Source organism: Ochlerotatus camptorhynchus, unplaced genomic scaffold (assembly GCF_037179485.1).
Source record: "Ochlerotatus camptorhynchus isolate MF236.1 unplaced genomic scaffold, CSIRO-AGI_Acam_v1.1 ptg000602l, whole genome shotgun sequence".
Classification (NCBI taxonomy): Eukaryota; Metazoa; Arthropoda; class Insecta; order Diptera; family Culicidae; genus Ochlerotatus; species Ochlerotatus camptorhynchus.
This window is the reverse complement of record NW_027041082.1, coordinates 67,468-89,607: the sequence shown is the minus strand read 5'-3', so window position 1 is coordinate 89,607 and position 22,140 is coordinate 67,468. Positions and strand designations below refer to the sequence as shown.

The 22,140-nt window shown below is 38.9% G+C and overlaps 4 protein-coding genes across 11 annotated transcripts in view; 2 read left to right on the top strand and 2 right to left on the bottom strand.

Moving 5' to 3' along the window:
- The window catches only part of LOC135714047 (eukaryotic translation initiation factor 4 gamma 1-like), a 30,133-nt gene extending 25,475 nt beyond the window's left edge, over positions 1-4,658 (top strand). Inside the window, exon 3 of the mRNA XM_065237308.1 lies at positions 2,946-4,658. Within this exon, the coding sequence (XP_065093380.1) occupies positions 2,946-3,275 (330 nt within the window). The 3' untranslated portion in view covers positions 3,276-4,658. The remainder of the gene's footprint in view (positions 1-2,945) is intronic.
- Positions 4,659-4,742: 84 nt separating this feature from the next.
- Positions 4,743-5,969, bottom strand: LOC135714048 (2-oxoglutarate and iron-dependent oxygenase JMJD4 homolog). The gene has a single exon (XM_065237309.1). It carries the CDS (start codon positions 5,949-5,951, stop codon positions 4,755-4,757), a length of 1,197 nt encoding a protein of 398 aa, XP_065093381.1. The 5' UTR covers positions 5,952-5,969; the 3' UTR covers positions 4,743-4,754.
- Positions 5,970-11,005: 5,036 nt separating this feature from the next.
- LOC135714050 (alpha-methylacyl-CoA racemase-like) lies at positions 11,006-12,420 on the bottom strand. Its single transcript, XM_065237312.1, has 2 exons — positions 12,275-12,420; positions 11,006-12,220 (listed from the first exon to the last, which is right to left on the bottom strand). Exons 1-2 carry the CDS (start codon positions 12,380-12,382, stop codon positions 11,186-11,188), a joined length of 1,143 nt encoding a protein of 380 aa, XP_065093384.1. The 5' UTR covers positions 12,383-12,420; the 3' UTR covers positions 11,006-11,185.
- A 3,712-nt stretch (positions 12,421-16,132) lies between these two features.
- On the top strand, positions 16,133-21,573 carry LOC135714051 (alpha-protein kinase 1-like). Of its 8 annotated transcripts, none has more exons than XM_065237320.1 (3): positions 16,133-16,312; positions 17,199-20,687; positions 20,861-21,573. In XM_065237320.1, exon 2 carries the CDS (start codon positions 17,658-17,660, stop codon positions 20,442-20,444), a length of 2,787 nt encoding a protein of 928 aa, XP_065093392.1. In that variant the 5' UTR covers positions 16,133-16,312; positions 17,199-17,657; the 3' UTR covers positions 20,445-20,687; positions 20,861-21,573. The 8 variants fall into 8 exon arrangements, with proteins under 8 accessions (XP_065093392.1, XP_065093390.1, XP_065093389.1 ...); XM_065237318.1 differs by having other exon boundaries at positions 17,113-20,687; XM_065237317.1 differs by having other exon boundaries at positions 17,108-20,687.
- The last annotated feature ends 567 nt before the right edge of the window (positions 21,574-22,140 follow it).

Genomic DNA, 22,140 nt, shown 5'->3' with positions numbered 1-22,140 from the left:
ACTAAACTCAAATTTGGGTCGTTCTCATTCGCCGTGTAATATTGTCAATATTGCGTGAAATATTTCAATTACATTACAATTGCATACAGCCCTGAGAGTAGCAATGGAATTTGGATTAATTGATTTCAACATAGAATATCTCATGATCATGGCCATATAGAAAGTTTCTATCTGCGACAAAATTGTTCAGAGGGTCAAGGCCTTTTGGGTGGCGGTGGATAGATAAGTTCAGAATTCACTCACAACGTGGTGCTAGCATTCATGTGAACTTCGTGTGTGCGCTATATCAGTAGATCCTGGCTATCTATGAAGTTGCTGTCTTGAGCAAAGATATGCAGGTGACTATGTACCTACTTTCAAATGGTGACAGATTGTACGGTTTCGGCGCATTTCAAATCAAAATCAACATATAAAGAAGTTTGGCAACTCTTCCGTTTTGTCATAACCTCCATGCGACATATCTGTCGCTCGAAGGTAAATGCTCCACACTGAAAACGTATCTTGCTCTGAGAGTGAGTCACTTTTACTCATTCGCGTGGAGAAATCTCTCATGCGCTGAGTGACCTACGCTTTCAGAAAGTTCTCCATACACGAAACGAAAATCAATTATTTTATTCATGTGTTTCACTTATACATTTTTGCCAAAACATCAACCTTATACATTCCATAAGACAAACCACATAGGTCCTATAAGAATGCATAAAAGGTATGTGTGACCGCTTATACATTTCATTTGACACATGATCTTCATTAACTTTTTGCAAGGCGTCTGCTTATTAGTTGACTTATACATTTTATGAATAATCAACAATAGAAATTTGCCAAAAGGTATAAGGAGATTTCTATTCGTGTACGAATGAGTAAAAGTGACTCACAACTGAGTAAAAGTGACTCACTCTGATTTAGTTTAGTTTTCAGTGCAAACGAATTTGGTAGCAAAGATTTCAACTTCAGGAGAAAGGTTTGTGTATTTACCAATAATTTTCCTATGCGCTGCTTCCACCTTTGTTCAAGTGCAGTGCTACTATATCTCAAGGTTATAGATTTTGGAAGAGTTGCCAGTTGTTGGTACACAGAAATTCAAAACAACCCAAAATTAAGTTCTTTTCACTCATCTCCCATGTTCCGTACGATAAGCCAAATTTGGGTAAACCGGCTCAAAGTAGAGTCGGTGTATAATGAGTCACGCCAAGAGTGAAGTCAAGTCTACCTATTGAACTGTCAAACCGGCAACCTATCGTGCAAAGTAAACAAGCATTACGATGCTATGAAAGGTCCACGAAAGGTATTGCAATTAAATATTAAATATAACCGAAGAAATGATCATATACACGCAGTGAGCATTACATTTGTCATGCGATACGGTTTGTAATGATAAGTAATGAAAATTTCTACTATTTTTCCTTAAGATAATTCGACAAAATCACTGATATAATGATTTACTATAGCCGTTAATTTTTTTCCTCGCTAGAAGTCATTTGAAGTTGATGCAGAAGTCCTCTGTTGCCAAGTTAAAAGAAAGGGAATCTTTCGAAAACCGTGATGCGAGTTCAACTGTTTTTCTCTTGGCGTGACTCATTATACACCGACTCTAGCTCAAAGTAGTTTGCATTTAAGCGCGGCAAAAAAAAAATACCCATCGCTAAGTTATTTTCAATTTTTTCTACCCAAAATTAAGTTCAATTAACTCAAATTTGGGTATATCGCATATTACTCAATTTTGGCTTCTCGTACGGAACTAGACGGTTGAGTCGAATCTTTCGTTCTATTTTTGACAACAATAGCGAGAGGAAATGAAACGGGCAGAGGTCAAATAACTCAAATTTGAGTTTAAAAAACCCAAGCGGTGGGTAGTTTTGTTTTTCTGTGGCTGTCTTCGCCCAAACGCAATGACAGTGGAAACTACATTATTACTAGAGTCGGTGTATAATGAGTCACGCCAAGAGAAAAACAGTTGAACTCGCATCACGGTTTTTGAAAGATTCTCTTTCTTTTCACTTGGCAACAGAGGACTTCTGCATCAACTTCAAATGACTTCTAGCGAGAAAAAATAATAGCGGCTGTAGTAAATCATTATATCAGTGACTTTGTCAAAATATCTTAACGAAAAATAGTAGAAATTCTCATTACTGACAATTACAAAAGGTATCGCATGACAAATGTAATGCTCCCTGCGATCATTTATGATCATTTCTTCGATTATATTTTATATTTAATTGCAATACCTTTCATAGCATCGTAATGCTTGTTTACTTTGCACGATAGGTAGCCGGTTTGACAGTTCAATAGGTAGACTTGGCGTGACTCATTATACACCGATTCTAATTATTACGTTTGAGGCTTTAAGAGGGAAGGAGTATAGTCGCTATATTCATAGTCTGGCGGATAGAATTTCGATCTATCAAAAAGCGGAACCAATTCAATATATTGTAGACCAACAATTAAAAAGGTACTATCAACTTTTAAAAACAAAACGTGGATTATTCTTCCCTCGCCAATCGAAGTTAAATTACCAGCTTCATCGGATAGGGGAAACTTTCCACAACCTAAAGATGGTGTTTGTTTGCGTAGGCGAGCCTTGAATCACGAGAAAAGGGGTTCCGAAGTTTCGTTCGCAACAGCTGATGTGCTCTTTTCTGTTGTTGGTCGAGATTTGCTCGATTGGTTCCGCTATTTGACCATTTGAATATAGCGACTATAGTTTGGTGAGTGTTCACGGTTCTAATCAGGTACCAAAAATGTGTATGGACGAATATCTACGCAGGAGGAGTTGGGGGTCTTAAAACGCTCAAAAACTGTCTACGTTCCTAGTTTAAGGATAGCCCTATAATTATTTTTTTGTAAATAGTGGACAATTTCTTCGATGCAGTAATTTTTTCGATCCCGTGTAGTAATATAAATTACCAAACTTCTGGATCTGACTCTAACTGGTATCCATTTCACAGCAAAAATCCACGGAGGTAACCCGCCTGGGTTCGGCATCGATGTTCCAAGGTTGGGGCAACAATAATGCATTCGCCTCACTCACCGATGAACAACAGCAGCAGCAGCAGCAGCAAAGCTCGCCGACACCGAGCTTCTTCGGTCCCGGAGGTCTTGGCGGCGGAAGTAGTGGTGGCGGTCCAGGCAGCAGTGGTGGTCATTCGTCCGGTGGAGGCGGAGGAAGTAAAGGTGGTGGCGGCGGCGGTGGCTACGGAGGAGGGAATAAAAAGTCCGGTGGTGGTGGAGGTGGCAAGAAACCCCTGTATCATGGTAGAAACAGTAGTCGCTTCTGATGATAGGCCCAAGTGTGATGATGAACAGTCGGTTGATCAAAATTTCCTGGTTTATAGCAGTTTATTTCCTTTTTTGCGTCTTATTATGTTGTTAGAGAACCTTTTTGAAACCGAGAAACTGATGTAGCAGATAGCGAATATACATTATACACGTATTTTCATGAAAATTTTTGCGATGTATCTTCCAAATTTCAGGCCACTTTGAAGGTGTATCGCCTTTTGCAGCAGGACAGGGAGGGATTCAGTTGAGCTGATCGACAATTACTTTATAGTGTAGGGTGCATACATTTTTTTTAATAGAAGGCGATTATATTTTTGTTAACAGGTTCTGCTTTTGTTTTCACAATCATAGCTTTTAGATGGATATTTTGAATAATTAAAACTGCTGTAGTTTTCTGTACATTCAATCAAACTAATGTTAATTGCACTTAGTTGTCCGAAAGAGCGTACGTAAACTTGCCGGTTCACACACACAGTGCATTGAGCAGAACTTCTTAGAAGTGACGTAATTGAGCCTCACTAACGACATGCGAAACTGCCAATATTACTAACTAAAGTTCCTTTTGCAATATTTAATTCATGTAGCGAGAGGGGCAAGAATTGCACTGCATATTCCAAATCTTACAACTGCGCAAAACAAAAGGAGATCACACCATGTGATCACATATTGAAATACAGTTGACAAAGAGACAAAAAAGCGGACGTTAACGGAGATTAATAAAAAAAAACGCGAGTAAAACTATACACGAGTGACACTAATCGTTATAGTCAAGCTATATGCTAATCGTAAAAATGAGAATTATCAAATCCAGAACATGTTGTATAGTGTAAGCTCCAATTGCCTTTCAAACTTCCAACTGATTGATTGTGAAACATATATAGATAAAGAGCCACCAATCAATGGCTTTTGCTACTGATAACCAATGAGTAGTTTGCGAAAGGAAGTCCTACTCAAATTAATTATGATTCATTTTGAAAATATCGTCGTAAGTATGTGGGAAAACGGAACACTAAATATAGGGAAACGATATTATATTAAGTCAAACACGGCAAGGATAGCGTAAATGCTCAAGAAACACATGCATACATACATACATACATACACATATTAAAACAGGTGACACTATCGATTATGAGATGATCGATTTATAGGAAAAATTAAAATAAATAATTCATAAATAACAACATGGATAAAACTAATTTTAAACATTAAAACTATATAAAAGTCCAGAAGAGTAAACAAATAGAAAGCCCTCTACTGTATGGAGTAAAGGTGAAATTACCAGGAAAATCTTGTGTACTTTTTGCAAATCATACATATTGTTAAAAATGTAAGCAGTTACAAAAAGCAAAAAAAAAACAGTCCGTTATCCCAAAAACCAAGCCGTTGTGAATTTATTATTTTCTATCCGAAATTTCCTTTTTGCATTGAATACCTACAAGAATTTCGGAAAATATAAATTATAATTTTCATCTTAATTAAGTATTTTTATTTATTGTTTCAATGCAGTCAACTACCTTCGCTAGCAGCTGCAAAGCTTCCAGCAAATCGCTTTTGTCTAGCATTAGGTTCAAGACATTGTCAATAGCAATCAAATCGAATTGAACATGATTTCTTCCCAACTTGTAAACATCAAACTGTTCCAAACAATGGTTAGATTTAAAAGCATCTAAGCGTTTATTGCAAATGTGTATTAACATATTAAGAAATATCTCCAGGTCCATTCCGTAGGATGCCTTCAACATCAGTTGGCAATGTTGGTCAAAATTGTCCATATCTCTGCAGTCTTCAATTTCCTTCACAACCTGCTCATGTGCTGTGTTCAAACCATACCAAATGTTGACTATATTACACCCATTGAACCAATTATGGTTAACGGATATGGCATCTTCTAGATTTTGCACCTGATGGTACCAACCACTTGGCACGAATATAGCTTCTCCCGCTTTCTGTAGAATATTATAATAAACCACCCTCTTCTCCGTCAACAACTCTTCACTTATTTCGAACGGAAAGTTTCCCAGTGAATCCTTCAGCTTCGATTCCTCACCCGGTGGTAGCAGTAACCACTTTTTCACGCCGTAGATATTTGTTGACCAACTGTACGATGAAAAAACGTCAGCGTGAAAGGACGTCCACGTTCCCTTCGGACCGATGTACACGAACATGTAGTCGTCCTGCTTCCGGTCCACCAAATATTCATTCAACCAATCTGATGCGAAGAACATCGGTGTTTCGTAGAAGCGATATTCCGGCATCGTTTCTCGCAAATGCCAATCTTTGAGGTATAGCTTCGATTGCGTGTCTACCCTTTTCTCGTCATCGTTCCAATAATCCAAAAAATCATGAAACCCCATGTCCAATTTCTCGTGGGCATTGTAATACTGTTTGCCGCAGTCTGCAACCGGAACAGTCACGTTGTCGATTCGCGCCTTTAGGTAGCTCACATCTACTTTATCGACACCGGTTTCGTTGCGGTGTACCCAGCGCCGATAGCACTCCCAGTGGTCGGCTACCGAAGTAACGATGACAGCGGTGTTCGTTTGCATAAATCGGGTGAAAAAATCACCGTAGCTGATTTCCGCAGCCGGAATTCGTTGAATTTCCTGTGGACATGGTACCGTGGGAGGTTGCAGCGAGATCCTGTCGATTTCCAACTCCTTCAGCGACGCCATTCAGATGCAAAATTCTTTCTATATCAGAAACCGAAAGGAATTACGATTATAAACAAAAATAGATCAAACTACTGACAGGGATGTGAGTCGGTATATGGGTCACAGATAGAAATACTCAGAGGGAGAGATAGGCGGAGAAAACAAAATACAATTCGGCAGCAGGGATTTGTTCCTAAATTATCTTGCAACCCTTGCTAGAAGCTAATATTTCAAATGACTTTTATTTTCGATTCGATTTACGTGCAAAATAATAATTGATTGCATCGCAATATTTTGCACATTTCTGGTTGCCATTCATTAACCAACGAAGATCAATTAATCAATAGCGTTAGAATATTGTTTTTGGTTCCAAAAACTAGTTGAATTTGAGAAGCACTCAAAACATAAAGGTGATTGAATTTCTGTTCGATTGCAATACTCTCAAATTTATTCTAGTAAGAATAAGAAATTCTCGGAAAATTCTAATTGGAATGTTCGATTGGCTCAGATTTTGACAGTTCATTTGGCTCAAAACATTCTCTCCGCCCATCTCTCCCTCTGAGTATTTCTAGTCACAGATAAACTCTCTTATACACTCATAAAAAATAACACGTCACTCACATGTGTTTCACATCTAAATTTGCGCAATTTGGCAAACACATCCATTTCAAGTGTGAATGTTTTGATATAAACTATTTCTTATCACTATAAAAACGCTTGCGACACACGCGGATTCCATATATCCCGTTTGTTGACTTAAAAAATCTGACACATAATTATCAAACGCTCTACACTTGTAAGTGTGATGTCAATCATATCGGATTAGTACACACAAAAAACAAAAATTGTACCAGTAAAAATATTGACCTTTTAATTTAAAAGTATCAACAAATTCGTTACCCTAACTACGAAGATATTTAATTTAACAATGTAATTTTCAATTCAAAAACGAATGTTTTGATTTTATCTTGTAGTTTTAAAAGCGCAAATTTTCAAATCGAAATTTGTTTTACTGTCAAAATTACTTCTTCATGGGTAGATTTCTACCTTTTATGGGTTATTCTACGGTAGCATGAGTATATAAAGACAAAACGCGCCAAACAATAGGTGGAACATTTTACCAGCCACCAGCCTGTGCATCGACCCATGCAACAGAAACTCTCGAACAGACGCAAACCTCGCAAATGTCCGACAAAGATTCCAGTAAGTGACCTTAAATTTGCTCCTGCTTGGACAAGATTATTTAAGATTACCCCACACTTTTACACTCTCATTAATTTCTATATACCATTCTAGATTAGATCGCTGGCTGCTTCCCACATAGAACATGTCCTCAGCGAAGCCACCAGTTCACTGAGTTTTGTTGCTCCGTACTGGACCACAACAGACGGATGATGCAGTTCAAAATCTGACTGCTGCTATACGACGTCTATCTAACCATACAAAAATCTAATAATTATCATGTAAACTGTAAAAACATTCAATATAAAAACATAAATTTATTTTTGGAACATGAAATTGAAGCACAAAAATAGGAATTTTATAATTAATAGATTTTTAAATGAAAAATTTGATTGTTATGATTGAAAATGCTGGTATTCATACTGAAAATAGTGATTTTTTTAATTCGAAATGGTACATATTATTGTAACAGTAAGGAACTTTTATGTTAATAGTTTGTTTTGGTTAAAAAATAATCCACTTTTAATTTCAACACTGTGATGCTTTTGATTTGACAGTAGTAAAATTCATTTTGAAAGTTCAAACTTTTAAAAGTAGTGAGTAGACTACTTTTGATTTGACTGTTGGCTAACTTTTATTTTGAAAGCTAACCGCTTTCTACCAAAAAAACCAACGCAAACTGTTAATTCTACCAACGATTTTTTCAATTTCATCAACGATAATTTTTTGTGTGATGTCATGTTTATTGGGTTTTAAATATTTTGTTTAACACAAATTTCAAATTTATTTAAACATTTTACACATCAATATTCTATTGCTGCTTTCCCCAGCTCGATCTCGATGCCAGTCATCCGTACAGGAGACATTCGTGACCCAATTTAAGTAAAGAGGCTTACTGTAAGGATAGTTCTGAAAAGAGAATGCTAATAAGATTTTAATGCTATTGGCAGTACAATAGAAGTTACTCACCTTTTCGATTAAGTTTCTAGTTCGATAGACATGGCTCCCAGAATATCCTCCAGAATCCCCGAAGCAGAAGGAATGTTTTGAGCCAAATGAACTGTCAAAATCTGAGCCAATCGAACAGTCCCATTAGAATTTTTCCGAGGATTTCTTATTCTTACTAGATTAATTTAGAGAGTATTGCAATCGAACAGAAATTCAATCACCTTTTTTTTATATTAAGGAGACTTTCAGCCCTGGGCTGGTTCGTCTCCAGGTCACATTTATGTTTCGTGTGCTTCTCAAATTCAACTAGTTTTTTTGAATAAAAAACAATATTCTAACTCCATTGATTAATTGATCTTAGTTGGTTAACTAATAGCACCAAGAAATGTACAAAATATTGCCATGCACTCAGACTCAATTATTATTTTGCACGTAAATTGAATCAAAAGGAAAAGTCATGTGAAATGCTAGCTTCTAGCAAGGGTTGCAAGATTATTTAGCTACAAATCCCTGCTGCCGAATTGTATTTTGTTTTCTCCGCTCATCTCTCCCTCTGAGTATTTCTACTAAAAACATGCGAGCACGATCTAAGAGGAAGATGAGACAATATACCTTTTTGACGTTTAATAGTCTTTCTCTATCTAGCAAACTTGGATGAATCTACGGTTTGTTTTCCCACTAATCTGTTTCTCTCTTGCGCTCATTCGATTTAAATGGTACAGTAGAATGCTAAAGTATGATTGTGTCAGTGATTTGTTTTCATCGGGAAAATTTTCCGATATGAAGTTTTTTTTCCCGATGAAAACATTTTGCATATACGTATACGTGACTAAAGGCCCAAACGCAATGTGGGCGGAAGCGGAACGGAAACGGAAAGTTTGACAGTTGTCACTAATGACATCAAGATGCCTAACTGAAGTCGATTTGAATCTAACTAGTTTTCAATCCAACGAGTAGGCTTACTCAGATCGGGCTTTTCCGCTGGCGTTGCCGTTCCGCTTCCGCCGTCATTGAGCTTGGGCCTTTACACTGAACCAATTTGACATATTCCTGTTATGTGGAAATCTAATAAATTTGCGCTATAAGATAATCCATTGAAAATGATATGATTGAAAATGTGTCAGGTAAATTCTATATGAATATCTGATACATTTACAATGCTGATAATTTGGTAACTTTTATGTGATCGTCATATGATAAATGAAAATCAGTCAAATTATAATAATTAACTGAAATGGATTTGAAACCCATTAGCATAAGCTTTACGTTTCACCACAATATTATATATGTGTCATAAATCAATCGAAGTAAAGTTTATGTGAAAATCACATGAAATTTACTTCTTCTTTTGACACATATATTTAATCGATTTCTAAAAATAAATCGAAAAATAAACATTAGGCAGTGGGAGCTTTCACAGTTGTGTCTTTTTTTATTGTAGCTGATTTGGGATTCGATCAAGAATTGTTGAGGTGTGATGCTTTCGGTTTCTGCGCTCGATTCCACTGGACCACGGCTGACTTCAAGATTGAGCTCGTTCAATTAGCATGAAGTAAGAACAGCTCTCCCGACATGGAATGTAGTGCAACTTTATGCTCGTTTTGCTAGAGTGAAGACAAATAGCACTGACAAGTTTATGTTCCGTTTCGGTGGTGTCGTTTGTTCAAATCTTTCTTAATGCGCCTGTGTGCAATAAAACAACGACTAAATTATATGAGTTGATGGAACTGGTTCATGAAGTTCGAGTACTAGGGCTGGAATCTGAATTAGCTGTGTAGAAGGCTTACAATTAGAATCACAGCAAAGTAAATATTGCAGTAGAATCATTTTTTTTTCAATCTCAATACATTCTTTTCCGGAACCCCTTATCTTATGAAACAATAACAAACAAAGATTATTCAATACAGTATCATTGTTGTTAGAAATATTTACAATATCAACAATATCAACTAATCATTTTAATGAGTGTACGATAACATCGTTGAAAATTGTTTCAATAATTTATGAAGAGCAATCATGTAAGATGTATTTTATTTTGAGCGATATTCATCCCAGAAAAACATGCCAAAACAAATGTTTGCTGTTGGATTTCTTAAAAGGCAAATCTATATGACTATATAATGATTGGGATAAATCTGTTTACAATCTTTAAACCTCAAAAATCAAAGGAAGCTATTCCAATGAGATATGAGATATACATGTTTTCCTATACTGCAAAGTTAAATGACAGTCCAATAGTTTCTACATGTCTGTTTACACGCGACATATCAACAAACGTCAATTTCTAATAATGCAAACTTATATGATTTTCCATTACTTTCTAGATGTCTGTTCCCACATACATCAACATGACATATCAACAATTTTTCACCATGAAATATATCAGACAATATTCATATACTTTTTACCTATCGCTAACCACGTTCGAAGCAAAGTATTATCAAGTACAAAGTATGTGAAATTACGATAGAAATCATTCCATATCGCAGTCATAGTTTTAAAGTGATAATACAATGGAATCTATCAATCATCACATAGAATGAATAAATCTGCTGACATTGCTATGTTATAAGATGGATCCAGTAAACGGCACATGTCGATTTGTTTCAGTGTAGTGTGCGTACGATAAACGTCAGCAATCTCTATACGGGGGCGAAAACGAACCACTTTTCTGTCAAACGCGAACCAGCTCGTGATTGGCCGATTTGAAGTGCGTGATAGAGATAGAGATGAAAGAGTAAGAAACCAGTTGTCTCCTCTTCTTCTTATAGGCATGATCTTTACTAGAGGGAGAGATGGGAAAAATTTCACGAAATTCTGAGACATTTCGGCCTAAACCTGTCCGATAATCAAAAAAAAAAAACCATAAGAAATATCGGATAATTTAAATGGATCAAACATTTCGACTTTATAAACAAATATTTAATTCTCGTGATCACCTAAAACACCTTTGTACATTCTAATATCTTTCTAGAAAACAGCATATTCCATCAACAAGTTCTGGAACCGATAAAAATAATATTAGTTTAACGGCAATAGCTCATAAGTAAACGGCATCACTCATGTGACTAAACATTGTGCCCCAAGCGTAATTATTACTACCACCATATACCTACTCCGTCCGATCAAAGCTTTGGCTTGGTACTTGTCAATATTACCCGTTCCTCACACAACCTTGCCATATCCTCAGCTCCCAAATCGATTTCTGCACAAATTTCCATCACCATCTGAAGCTCATCCTTCTCCATGACCAGTGCGCCGGAATGAGCCGGAGTTCTGCTAAGTTTTGGAGCAGGTGTTGGAACAAGTTCCCCATCTTTAGTAAGATTTCTATCCAGAAAAACACTACGCTCCCGATTGTGCGGATATTGATCTACTTCTTCCAGTTCGAGCACCGGGAATACACACGCATCTAGATTTTTGAATATGTCAGTCCATTCGTCTCTCGTTTTGGTCAGGAAAATAGCTTCAATTAGGTGTCTATTTTTGTCATTTTCGTCATATTGAGGCAGTTCGTTTTGCAGGTCCAATCCCTGCAACAGCTCTTTGTAGAATTGTGGTTCAAGAGCTCCAACGGACATGTATTTGCCATCCTTCGTTTGGAACGTATCATAAAAATGCGCTCCTGTATCCAGCATATTTTCCCCACGTCGTTTCCCCCATATTGCAAGTTTCTGGGAACGTATAAGCCAACTACCAACATAAGCAGCGCCTTCAACCATTGAATGATCTACAATTTGACCCATTCCAGAGTGATGCCGTTCCAATACTGCTGCTAAAATTCCAAAAGCACACAACAGACCACCGCCGGCAAAATCAGCAGCAAAATTTATAGGTGCAGTTGGACGTTCCCCTTTCCTGCCGAATAAGGACAAGATTCCTGACAAGGCTACATAATTGATATCATGACCTGCTCTGGGTGCATGGGATCCGCTCTGACCAAATCCCGTTAAACGAGCGTAGATCAGCCTTGGATTTTCCTTCATCATTACAGCAGGACCTAATCCCAGTTTTTCCATAACTCCTGGCCGGAAGGGTTCAATCAGTATATCGGATTTACGGCTCAAAGAACGAACTATCTCGATAGCCTTCGGCTTCTTCAGGTCTAATGACAATGTTCTTTTACCACCCTGAAGAACGTCCAAGCTATTTATCGGTGACTAGAATATTAAAACAGTATGAGTACAAAGTTCCTATTTTCGTCCCATACAAACCTTATCTATCCTGGTCACGGTCGCGCCAAAGTCGGCTAAAATCATTCCGCAGAATGGTCCCGGAGCTAAACCAACAAATTCCAGAACATTCAATCCTTTTAGAGCCATTATTCAAATTTTTAATTCTATACTAGGAGAAAACACGGTCAAAGGTTGTCCGTTCGTTGCAGACCTTTTGAAAACACTGATATCGAAACGAAGAACGAAGAACCATTACGTTCGCAAATCATCGCAAGCATACAAGCATATGAATGAATAATTTTCAATTACTGATTGCTGATGATTGTGACTTTTAATATTGGAAACGAGTCGTGTTTGGTTTGGATGAAAAAGGGTCTCGAGTTGTTTCGTGTACGAGGGGCGTTCCGATGAATGAGTAAAGTTAAAACAGTAATGAGCTACATGTGCACGCTAACTTGAAAGCCCTCATTAATGGGTAAGCTCATAAAGCCTTTTGAGTGTGTTGATTTATTTCCTTCTAAATCCGTTATAATTGCTTATCTTTTGACAGATACGCGTATTTTGCCTACTACTTGCAGACTGCCAAGTACTCAACACCACTCAATAAGCTCTTCAAAAAGGGATTCCGTTAGGAGGTTCGACAAAAAGATTCATAGAGCCGATAAAGCCTAATACCAACAATCAATACGAAACTAACGATTTTAAGTTGGCTCACTACTTGACTAGCCTATTGGTCCCAAGCAAACGATTAACGTATCCCATTCTAGTCGAAATTCTAGTACTACGCAATGTTTGTTTTGATTCGCTATGAAAGTTTGACAGATAAAATGAGGGGTTATTGGTTTTTCCTATGTTTCGAGGGGTGAATCGATTAGCTTGGGACCGAAGAGAGTACTAGAGATAAGCCAAAAAGTTGAGCACGTTTCTTCGGAACCTTCTAGTCTTAGAGTTACCTCTATGCTAATACCATAGAGGTAACTCTAAGACTAGAAGGTCCCGAAGAAACGAGCTCAAATTTTTGGCTCAGCTCTGGTCGTATCTTCGGTCCCAAGCTAATCGATTCACACCTCAAAACATAGGAAAATCCACTAACCCCTAATTTTATCTGTCAAACTTTCACATCGAATCGAAACAAACATAGTGTAGTACTGGAATTTATACTAGAATAGGGTTCGTTAATCGATTTGCTTGGGACCAATACACAGCAAAAAAAAATGTAATATCGATCAACGTAATTCAAGCTGATGTATGAAATAATGATGTAATAGCAAAAAGCAGATACAATATTACATCAATGGATGTAATTTTGTTCGCAAAATCGATGTACATCGTACAATGTGATATTACACAACCGATGGATTGACCTCCCTAATAAAAATTGTATGGTTAATTTGCTTAACGACGTGTTCTGGGTATCATCCAAACCATTTGTGGAATAGTTCAATGATTTGGGTTATCGTTCGTTTATCGTTATTTTTTATTAGGGCTGGTTGCAGTAGTTTCGATGTAATATACAACAACTTTTTTTGCTGTGTAGGCTAGTCAAGTAGTGTAGTGAGCCAATTTCAAATCGTTAGTTTCGAATTGATTGTTGACAATAACTCAGGCATAACATTTGATAACGGCACAAAAGCATTTGTAAACAAAATTTCTAAGGCCCTTTACACGCGAACCAAAGTACGCTCACGCAAACCAATACCACTTTCGGAAAGGTGATAGTTGCCCCTATCCGATGATGTTGTTGGTTTGCGTGGGCGTACTTTGGTTCGTGTTTAAAGGGCCTTAGAAAGTTTGTTTACAAATGCTCTTGTGCCGTTATCAAACACAGCAAAAAAAATGTAATATCGATCAACGTAATTCAAGCAGATGTATGAAATAATGATGTAATAGCAAAAAGCATATGCAATATTACATGAATGGATGTAATTTTGTTCGCAAAATCGATGTACATCGTACAATGTGATATTACACAACCGATGGATTGACCTGGTTGCAGCAGTTTCGATGTAATATTCAACAACTTTTTTTGCTGCGAATGTTATGCCTGAACTAGTGCAAGCAACCGGTGAACACTCGTGTTTATTTCAGTTACCATGGAGACGTAATTTGTGATTAGCTCCGGTCCCTTTCAAATTGTATCATTATTTATGAACGGCCTTATATTTGAAATGACGTTTCACATTCATCTAGTGATGTCCGATTTTCATTCGAATAATCGTTTAATCGATTAACGAACCGAAAAGTAAACTATTTATAATCGGTTAGATCATGCCGATATAAGCATTAACATCTCCACAGGATCATCACCGATCGTTTCAAACATGTGCTGCACTCTCATTGGTGGAAAAATGGCAGCACAGCGAACAAAAAATAATCGATTAGTTGTTAATCGAGTAATTAAAAAATGGGACATCTCTGATTTTGGTGTGATTGTTTTGATAAAAATGAGCGCAAAATTTCATCTCTTCCGAGGGGGCAGCAAAACCACAAAATTACCTTGAATACGGGGGGTTCTCATTGGATGAAAGGGACCGTGAAAGAAGACACTAAAATAGAAAGTTTTTCTTCCGACAGTTTCATCTTAGTATTCAAGAGCAAATTTTCATTACGTCGAATGTAACAAAGGTAAACAAAGTCGAGCTATCAGTGTCAATCGATTCTCCTGCTATTACACTATATACTGTCCGAATATAGGATCAAATCCCATTTTTAAATTTATTTACCAGTCAAATTGCTTTTCGACGTAATCACCTTCCGATCAAAATAGTTTTCGATGTTACTTAAGTCACCCAATTTCTATGGAGATGCCGTTTGACTTAAGTAACAGCGCTGAGAAACCCGTGAAAAGTGTACTTTCGTCGTTTCGCTTTCTCATTATTAAAGTGAATAAATCGAACTGTTTGTTGCTAAGATGATTTCGGTGGTCCTAAAATGATGAATGGGCTGCACGTAAGGAGACGTAATTGATAATTCTGCCGAATATCCTGGTAAATACACTTTGACTTAAGTAACAATAGGGGCCACCAAACGACGTATAATAACTTTTGACTCAAAAACCAGTATTTTTTAGCATGAAAGCTAGCGATTTGCATTTGTATGATTAAAACCCTGCTAAATATGTTAAACATTGCTATCACTATGAGATTATATGTGTTTACTTGGAAATAGGAATAACTTTTCGGTCATCAAAACAAAACCTTATTTTTCTCGGATTGGTGCGAATGTTACTTACGACATAATGAAAATTTGCTCTTGTATTCATCTTTGGTGCAAGGGTCAACTCAAAATTAAGTAAAAAGAACGCAAATTTTGGGTAGTATTTTTTCTCCGTGTATTATTGCTGATGATACACCCCTTGTGAAAAATATTGATTGTTCTTCCTGAATGCAGATCTGTGCAAATAATCACTGACAGCCGTTTGTTTTTCCTGCTCACACTAATGGGTGTCTTACCGTACACGAATAGAGTATCCGAGTACGAGATTTCTCGTTAGCCAGTTGTGAATGTGTGTGTACACAGAAAAACAAAACTACCCACCGCTTGGGTTTTTTAAACTCAAATTTGAGTTATTTGACCTCTGCCCGTTTCATTTTCTCTCGCTATTGTTGTCAAAAATAGAACGAAAGATTCGACTCAACCGTCTAGTTCCGTACGAGAAGCCAAAATTGAGTAATATGCGATATACCCAAATTTGAGTTAATTGAACTTAATTTTGGGTAGAAAAAATTGAAAATAACTTAGCGATGGGTAATTTTTTTTGCCGTGCTTAAATGCAAACTACTTTGAGCCGGTTTGCCCAAATTTGGCTTATTGTACGGAACATGGGAGATGAGTGAAAATAACTTAATTTTGGGTTGTTTTGAATTTCTGTGTACTAACTGCGAAACGTGAGGCAGCAGCAGATCGAGCTCAGTTCGCTGCTCTATCGTAGCAAACATTTTGCTTTATTCCGTTTATTTTAAGTTGTTTCTTTAGTTCATTAGTGATTTAGTCCGAGTGTTTAGTCCGTTTGTTTCAGTTTGTGCTAGTTTTGCGAACGTTTCCAGTGCGGTTCGATAGTGAAATCCGCCCACAAAGGTAGGCGCTATTCCGTGGGATCCCGTAGCATAAAATCTCGTCGAGAGTTGGGCGAAAGAATTCAGGACACCCATCTCCGACGATGAAAAAGGAAAGAGCACAGCATAGTAGACGTCGGCCATTCGAGTGAAAGAGAGGCGTACAGTCATCGTCAGCAAAAATATGTTGGGCGTACGGTTAGTGTCCATTTGTGTTGGTGTTTGAATGAAATTGTTGTGAACGAACGGCCCCTGCACACTCGGGGCTTGGCCCTTTTCCTACATCGTTTCCTTTACGCCAGCCCTCAACCAACAGGAGCAACAACAACAACGCCAGTAATAGCCTAGTGAGCGATGAATGGCTAATGGCGATGGGGTAACACATCAGCGGCCCTCCACCTACCCATCACATCACACAAGTACTTGGCTATCTAATAGCTGCTTATGCACAACGAATGATATCGCGCAGACGGATGGATTGCCTGTGAGGGAATTTTTTGGAAAAGCGTCGACATACAGTTAGTGGAAACCGTAACGTGAATCATCGCGGAATGATGGTGACGAAGCAACGAAAATGGTTGGCTGGTAATCGAAGGATTTTGGATTGTTTTAATTAAATTAAAGCCTAATGTATATTATTTAGGTACGTGTGGAACGTCAAAACTTTCGAAGATGTTTCAAAGTAGGTAAATATTTTGAAATTATAACGATTCAGTAATAAACTGCAGTCCAGAATTTTTCAATGACCAGAACGCATATAGATGCAAATTAAGAACTACTGTGCACAGAAATATTGAAAATATAAGCATGTCTAAAGTTTAGCAGTACTGTTTGTGCAACATCCTCTTAATTTTACTGTTTATTGTGTGCATCTGACAACGTCGACTTTTCACCTTTTGAACCCAGAGATAAGATCAACGTCTATGAAGAAGAAAAATAAAAGAAGTGTAGCAACAAAGGCAGTATCATATGAGTGTGGAAATAATAGTACAAGGCTTATCTAATCTGAAAAAAAAAACAAAAGTGTATCGGTTGACTGCCAGCAGCTACTAAGCGAATCAGAAGCATCGCGAAGAGAGAAGATTTGAGTGTACGTACTTGAAGAAGACCCAAAGCCAACAGTCAGTAGTGTACCGTACCGTTCCAATATGTGTGTTTCGTTGTTATGAGAAGTGAGAGCGCGCGCGAATTGCATTAATTATAATCAGTGAGTTTCAATAGAAGGTCTTTTCTGGTGGCTGCACTCCTCATGACGACGGCGGCGACGACGATGATGATTCACAGAAGCATTAGTACCCGTTTGCGGCAGTGCTGTTCGATGTGAGTGCAAACAAGAGCAAAAGCTGAAGAACAAGAAGAAACTAAACATGGGGGATGCTAAGGTGAAGCAACCATACTTTGGCAATCCGCCCCATCAACAACAGGCAACTACCTCCAAGGCAGGTGTTGGAGCAGCAGTGGTCGACATTCAGAAAGGAAGTCCTTCCAGCTTGAAGAGTGTAGGGACCAAGGACGATGGCGCCACCAAAAGCCCTTGTAAATATGATCAGCTCAAAGCTCGCAAAGCTGAGCTGGAAAAAAGGCTCAACGAAAAGTACGCCCAGTTGCAGCAAATCAAACGAGAAGAGGCTCAACTTATTGGAATGTATCCGAGTGATTTCAGTGCTGGCATTGGAAGTCAAGATCAAAATGGAGCGGCACCCACCTTGAGACGGAAGATTGGTACCAGCTTCAAGCTGCCGGAAAATCTGTTGAACAATAAAGAAGACGACATCAATAAGCTTCTTTTGGAAAAGCAAATACAGCAGCAGATATCGGAGGCATCGCTCCGATTAGCTAATGATACCTCTCAATCTAAGTCGGTTCGAAGGACACACAAGCAAAATTATGAAACTGCTCAGCAGAAACTATTAGCAATCAATCAAAATTTAAGCGTACTGAAAAAACGTCAGCAACAAGCTGCTGAGCAGCAAAAATCTCCTCCTGCAACGAGGGACGATATAGACATTCATAAAAGCAGTAACTTTAATCGGTTTCGATCGAACAGCAACAGCAGCAGCATGATGATGATGAATGTGTCGGAGCGGAGGAACTCGGTGAAATCGAATGCATCGTCAAACCATTCCAGCAACCTAAATAGTTCAATTGGTTCGGCTCCAAAACAACAACATCAACAGCAACAGCAGCTTTTAGTGCAAATTCCAGTTCAGCAGCATCCAGGCCATTATCACTCGCAGCAAATCTCGCCCTATTCGATCCACTCGGGAACACTGTCGGTTATGCCATCCGGTTCACAAAGTATGACTCCTGCTGCCTCGGCAGCGATGGTCTCTCAACTGAGTATGCTTAGACATCGCGTCCGGCACGATAGCTTTAGTGGAATGATAAGTTATGACCTAACGGGTGCTTCGGGAGATACGGCGAAGCTGTCGCCCGTGAGTAGCGGTAGTGGACATCATCATCATTCTCACCCACATCAGCATTACCAGGCACAGTCACAACAGCAGCTGCAGAGTGGTGGTCCTCATCGATTGAATAAATTGATTCAACAGCAGCTCCATAGTTACAGTCCTCCTCCGGGTCATCATTCCCACGGCACAAGTCCTGGTTACGTACTTTCACCTCCAGCTAGTGGATCATCAACGGTTGCCGGACAAGCATTTGTGTATGATGTCAAAATGATCTCAAGGCTGCAGCCTCCTCCACCGCCTCCTCCACTACTGGTTCCTTCAACCTCTATGAGTGACCAGAACTTCTGCCCGAAACTGCCTCCTGGCTTCAATTACGATCAGCAGCAGGAAGGAGCAGCCGGTCTCGGAGGATATTGGATGATGCTCGAAACAGGAGAAAAGGTTTGGTGTTCAGTCGACAACCGTTTCTCAAGTCTGGATCGGAAACAAGGAGGAGGTAGTATGAAACTTTCCCGGTCCAAACTAAGTCAACACGCGTACGCTGCTCCCACCAAAAGTAATTCAATGGGAAACTTTGATTTTATCAACAAACAACAGCAGCAGCAGCAACAGCAACAACGGCAACAATCAGATGAATCGATTCAACCTGATACAATTTCCGTTACCTCCGGATCCAGTGAACACAAGAAACGAGAGAAGGTTTGGCGGGAAACTTCGTTGGATAGTCCAGTCGTTAAGCACAAAACCCTTCCTTCGTCGATGGCCAATCCTCCCTCACTTCCGGCGTATCCCGAACCACCGCCACCACCGCCTCCTCATCATCATTCGCAATCGCATTCAACTCTACAAACTCCGTTGCATATCAATACCAGCAGCAACTACGGTTTATCATCACCTTCATCGCCTTTGCTTTTGTCACCCCAGCAAATGCGATACTATCAGCAAAAACAACAGCAAATCTTGGAACAACAACGTCAACAGCAACAGCATCGGATAAGACAGCTGGAAGAACAGAAACATCAAGCCTATCTGCTAGAACAACAACAACAACAACAACAACAACAGCAGCAGCAACAACAATTACTACAGCAGAAGCTTCTTCGGTCCCCTCCTCAACCACCGAAACATCAAAGTCACTACTCCCATGCAATGCACCAACAACGGCAGCAACAGCAGCAGCATTTGGATCTTATTCCACATTCGCCTCAGTACTACGATCGGGAAAATCACAACCTCCCACCCCATTACTATCAATGCCAGGAAGCTCCTCCGCAAAATAACCTATCGTCCCGACATCCTGACCTTCTAATCTCCCCAACCCTATCGGCATCCTCTTCCAACACGCTCACATCCCCTACACTAAGACCGCAATCGTCCGTTTCTCCTACTCCCTCGACAATAACCACTACGGGATCCGCATCCGGAATCCATTCCACGCCCGACATTCAAACGGAATCGCCGAAAAACGTAACCGTTGTCCAACAGGGCAAAATACAGCCCTACAAGGAAGTTACCAAACCGTTCGAGATGTCCGATTTCTACAAATACTCCACTAAGTACCGGCAAAAGCAGCAGCAGCAGTTACAGCAGCAGCAACAGTACCATCACCATCAAACGGGAGAGCTGAGTCCGAATGGGAACAACAACACCGGTTCCCATACTGGAGGCGGCGGAGAGATGATACAGAAGGTCGTTTACCAACCGCCCAACCCGTCCATATGTCATCCCATCAACTACAACTGAGTAAGTGCGGTTATTAATTTTCATATTGAAAATCACAATAAATCTGGAGTCGGCGTATAGTTTTCCTAGAAGAAAATGTTATCGTTAGACTGATGATAATAGGATTAGAATCGGGTTTTTTTTTTTTAAACGAGAATTGAAATGGGTTTGCCAAGTGATACCGAGGAGTCGTCATCATCGTCATCAACATCACACTTGAAGGACGGGATTAGAGAACTGTGCAGCAGAGCTTAATTCGTTAAGGTCAAAATTAAAGAGCCTAAATTTATAAAGAGGCGACATGTCAAAATTGGAACAATCGATTTTCTGTCAAAGTCATAGGAACAGTCATTCCAATCGAGCAGAAGACCTGTCAAATGGATAAGATGTCGTCTCTTTATAAATTCAGGCTCTTTAGTCAAAATATACGGTTGAAGTGAGTTGATTCAACGCATCCCCGATCAGGTAGTCGGCGTTCAATTGACTTGACATCGATCAGGTTTCCTTTCGTAGGTCAAGTGAGTTGAATCTTAAACCGGCCTTTAGAATAACAAAGCTTTGAAAATGACGATCGTTGGAAGTAGCTACTGTTGAATGCAGGGTGACCAATGAACTTGCGTTGATTGACAATATTCAATATAAAGGTCACAGAACACCGGCCAAAATTACCCGTTACACGAAAATGCGGAGTGAAAGTTAAAAAAAAATGACTTCTATGCTCAGATTCAGATTCCCTTTGTATTGTTAACAGGATTCACTTGGAATCCATATGTCAGAATGCTTTTGGAAATCTTGTCAGTATTTCCTTGGAATTGTTGTTAAGAATTATCATCAGAATTCCCTTTGAATTTTACTCAAAATTTCGTTAAAATTGTTCACCAAGTTATGTTGGAATTCCTCATAAAATTGTCCATGAATTCTAATCACAATCCCTATACAATTCTCCTTAGAAGTACTTTGGAATTCTACCTATAACTACTACTGCTAATACTATTGCCTTGCAATTCACCTGAGATTTTTTTTTTTAATTCCAAGAAACGCCAAATGAATAGTATTGAATTTTTGGAATCGGTCAAATGGTTCCGGAGATATAGCCGGATCATTTTCTGGTGACTATGGGTTATGGAGTCTAGATCCGACCTGAATCGTGTCAGACAAATCAATGCGAAAGCCTAGTGCCTAAACACATGGTTACTTCCACGCACTGCCTATAAAAATAGTTTTTCGGAATTATGAATACATTAGATGTTATAATAATAATTTTACTTGTATGTTACAAGAGAAGATTGTGAAGTAGGTGTTTGACTCATAAAACCTGTCAATATTGCTTTCAGAGCGTCACAATAATCGATTTTAAGATTCGTGAGCGCTCACTCTGAGTGAATGCTCAGTAATCGTTAAATCGCTGATTGTCACTTTCTGAAAGCGAAACTAACAGGTTTTATGAGTCAAACACATATTTCACAACCTCTTCTTGTAACTTTGCCCAATTTTTCCAGTGTGGACGATGGATGGTTGTCCCAACAGTTGGTGCAATTCGCGGTTCATTCGCCTCCTCCACGTTCCGTCATCCATCTGCACTCCAGCGTAGATGGTACGCAGCACCTTCCGTTCGGTTGGTCCTCCACAAGCATAGTCCAGGTCTCGTGGCCGTAGAGAACCCACCGACAAACTGACATGACACTTAATTTTGACTTGTGCCCGAAAATCGTAAACG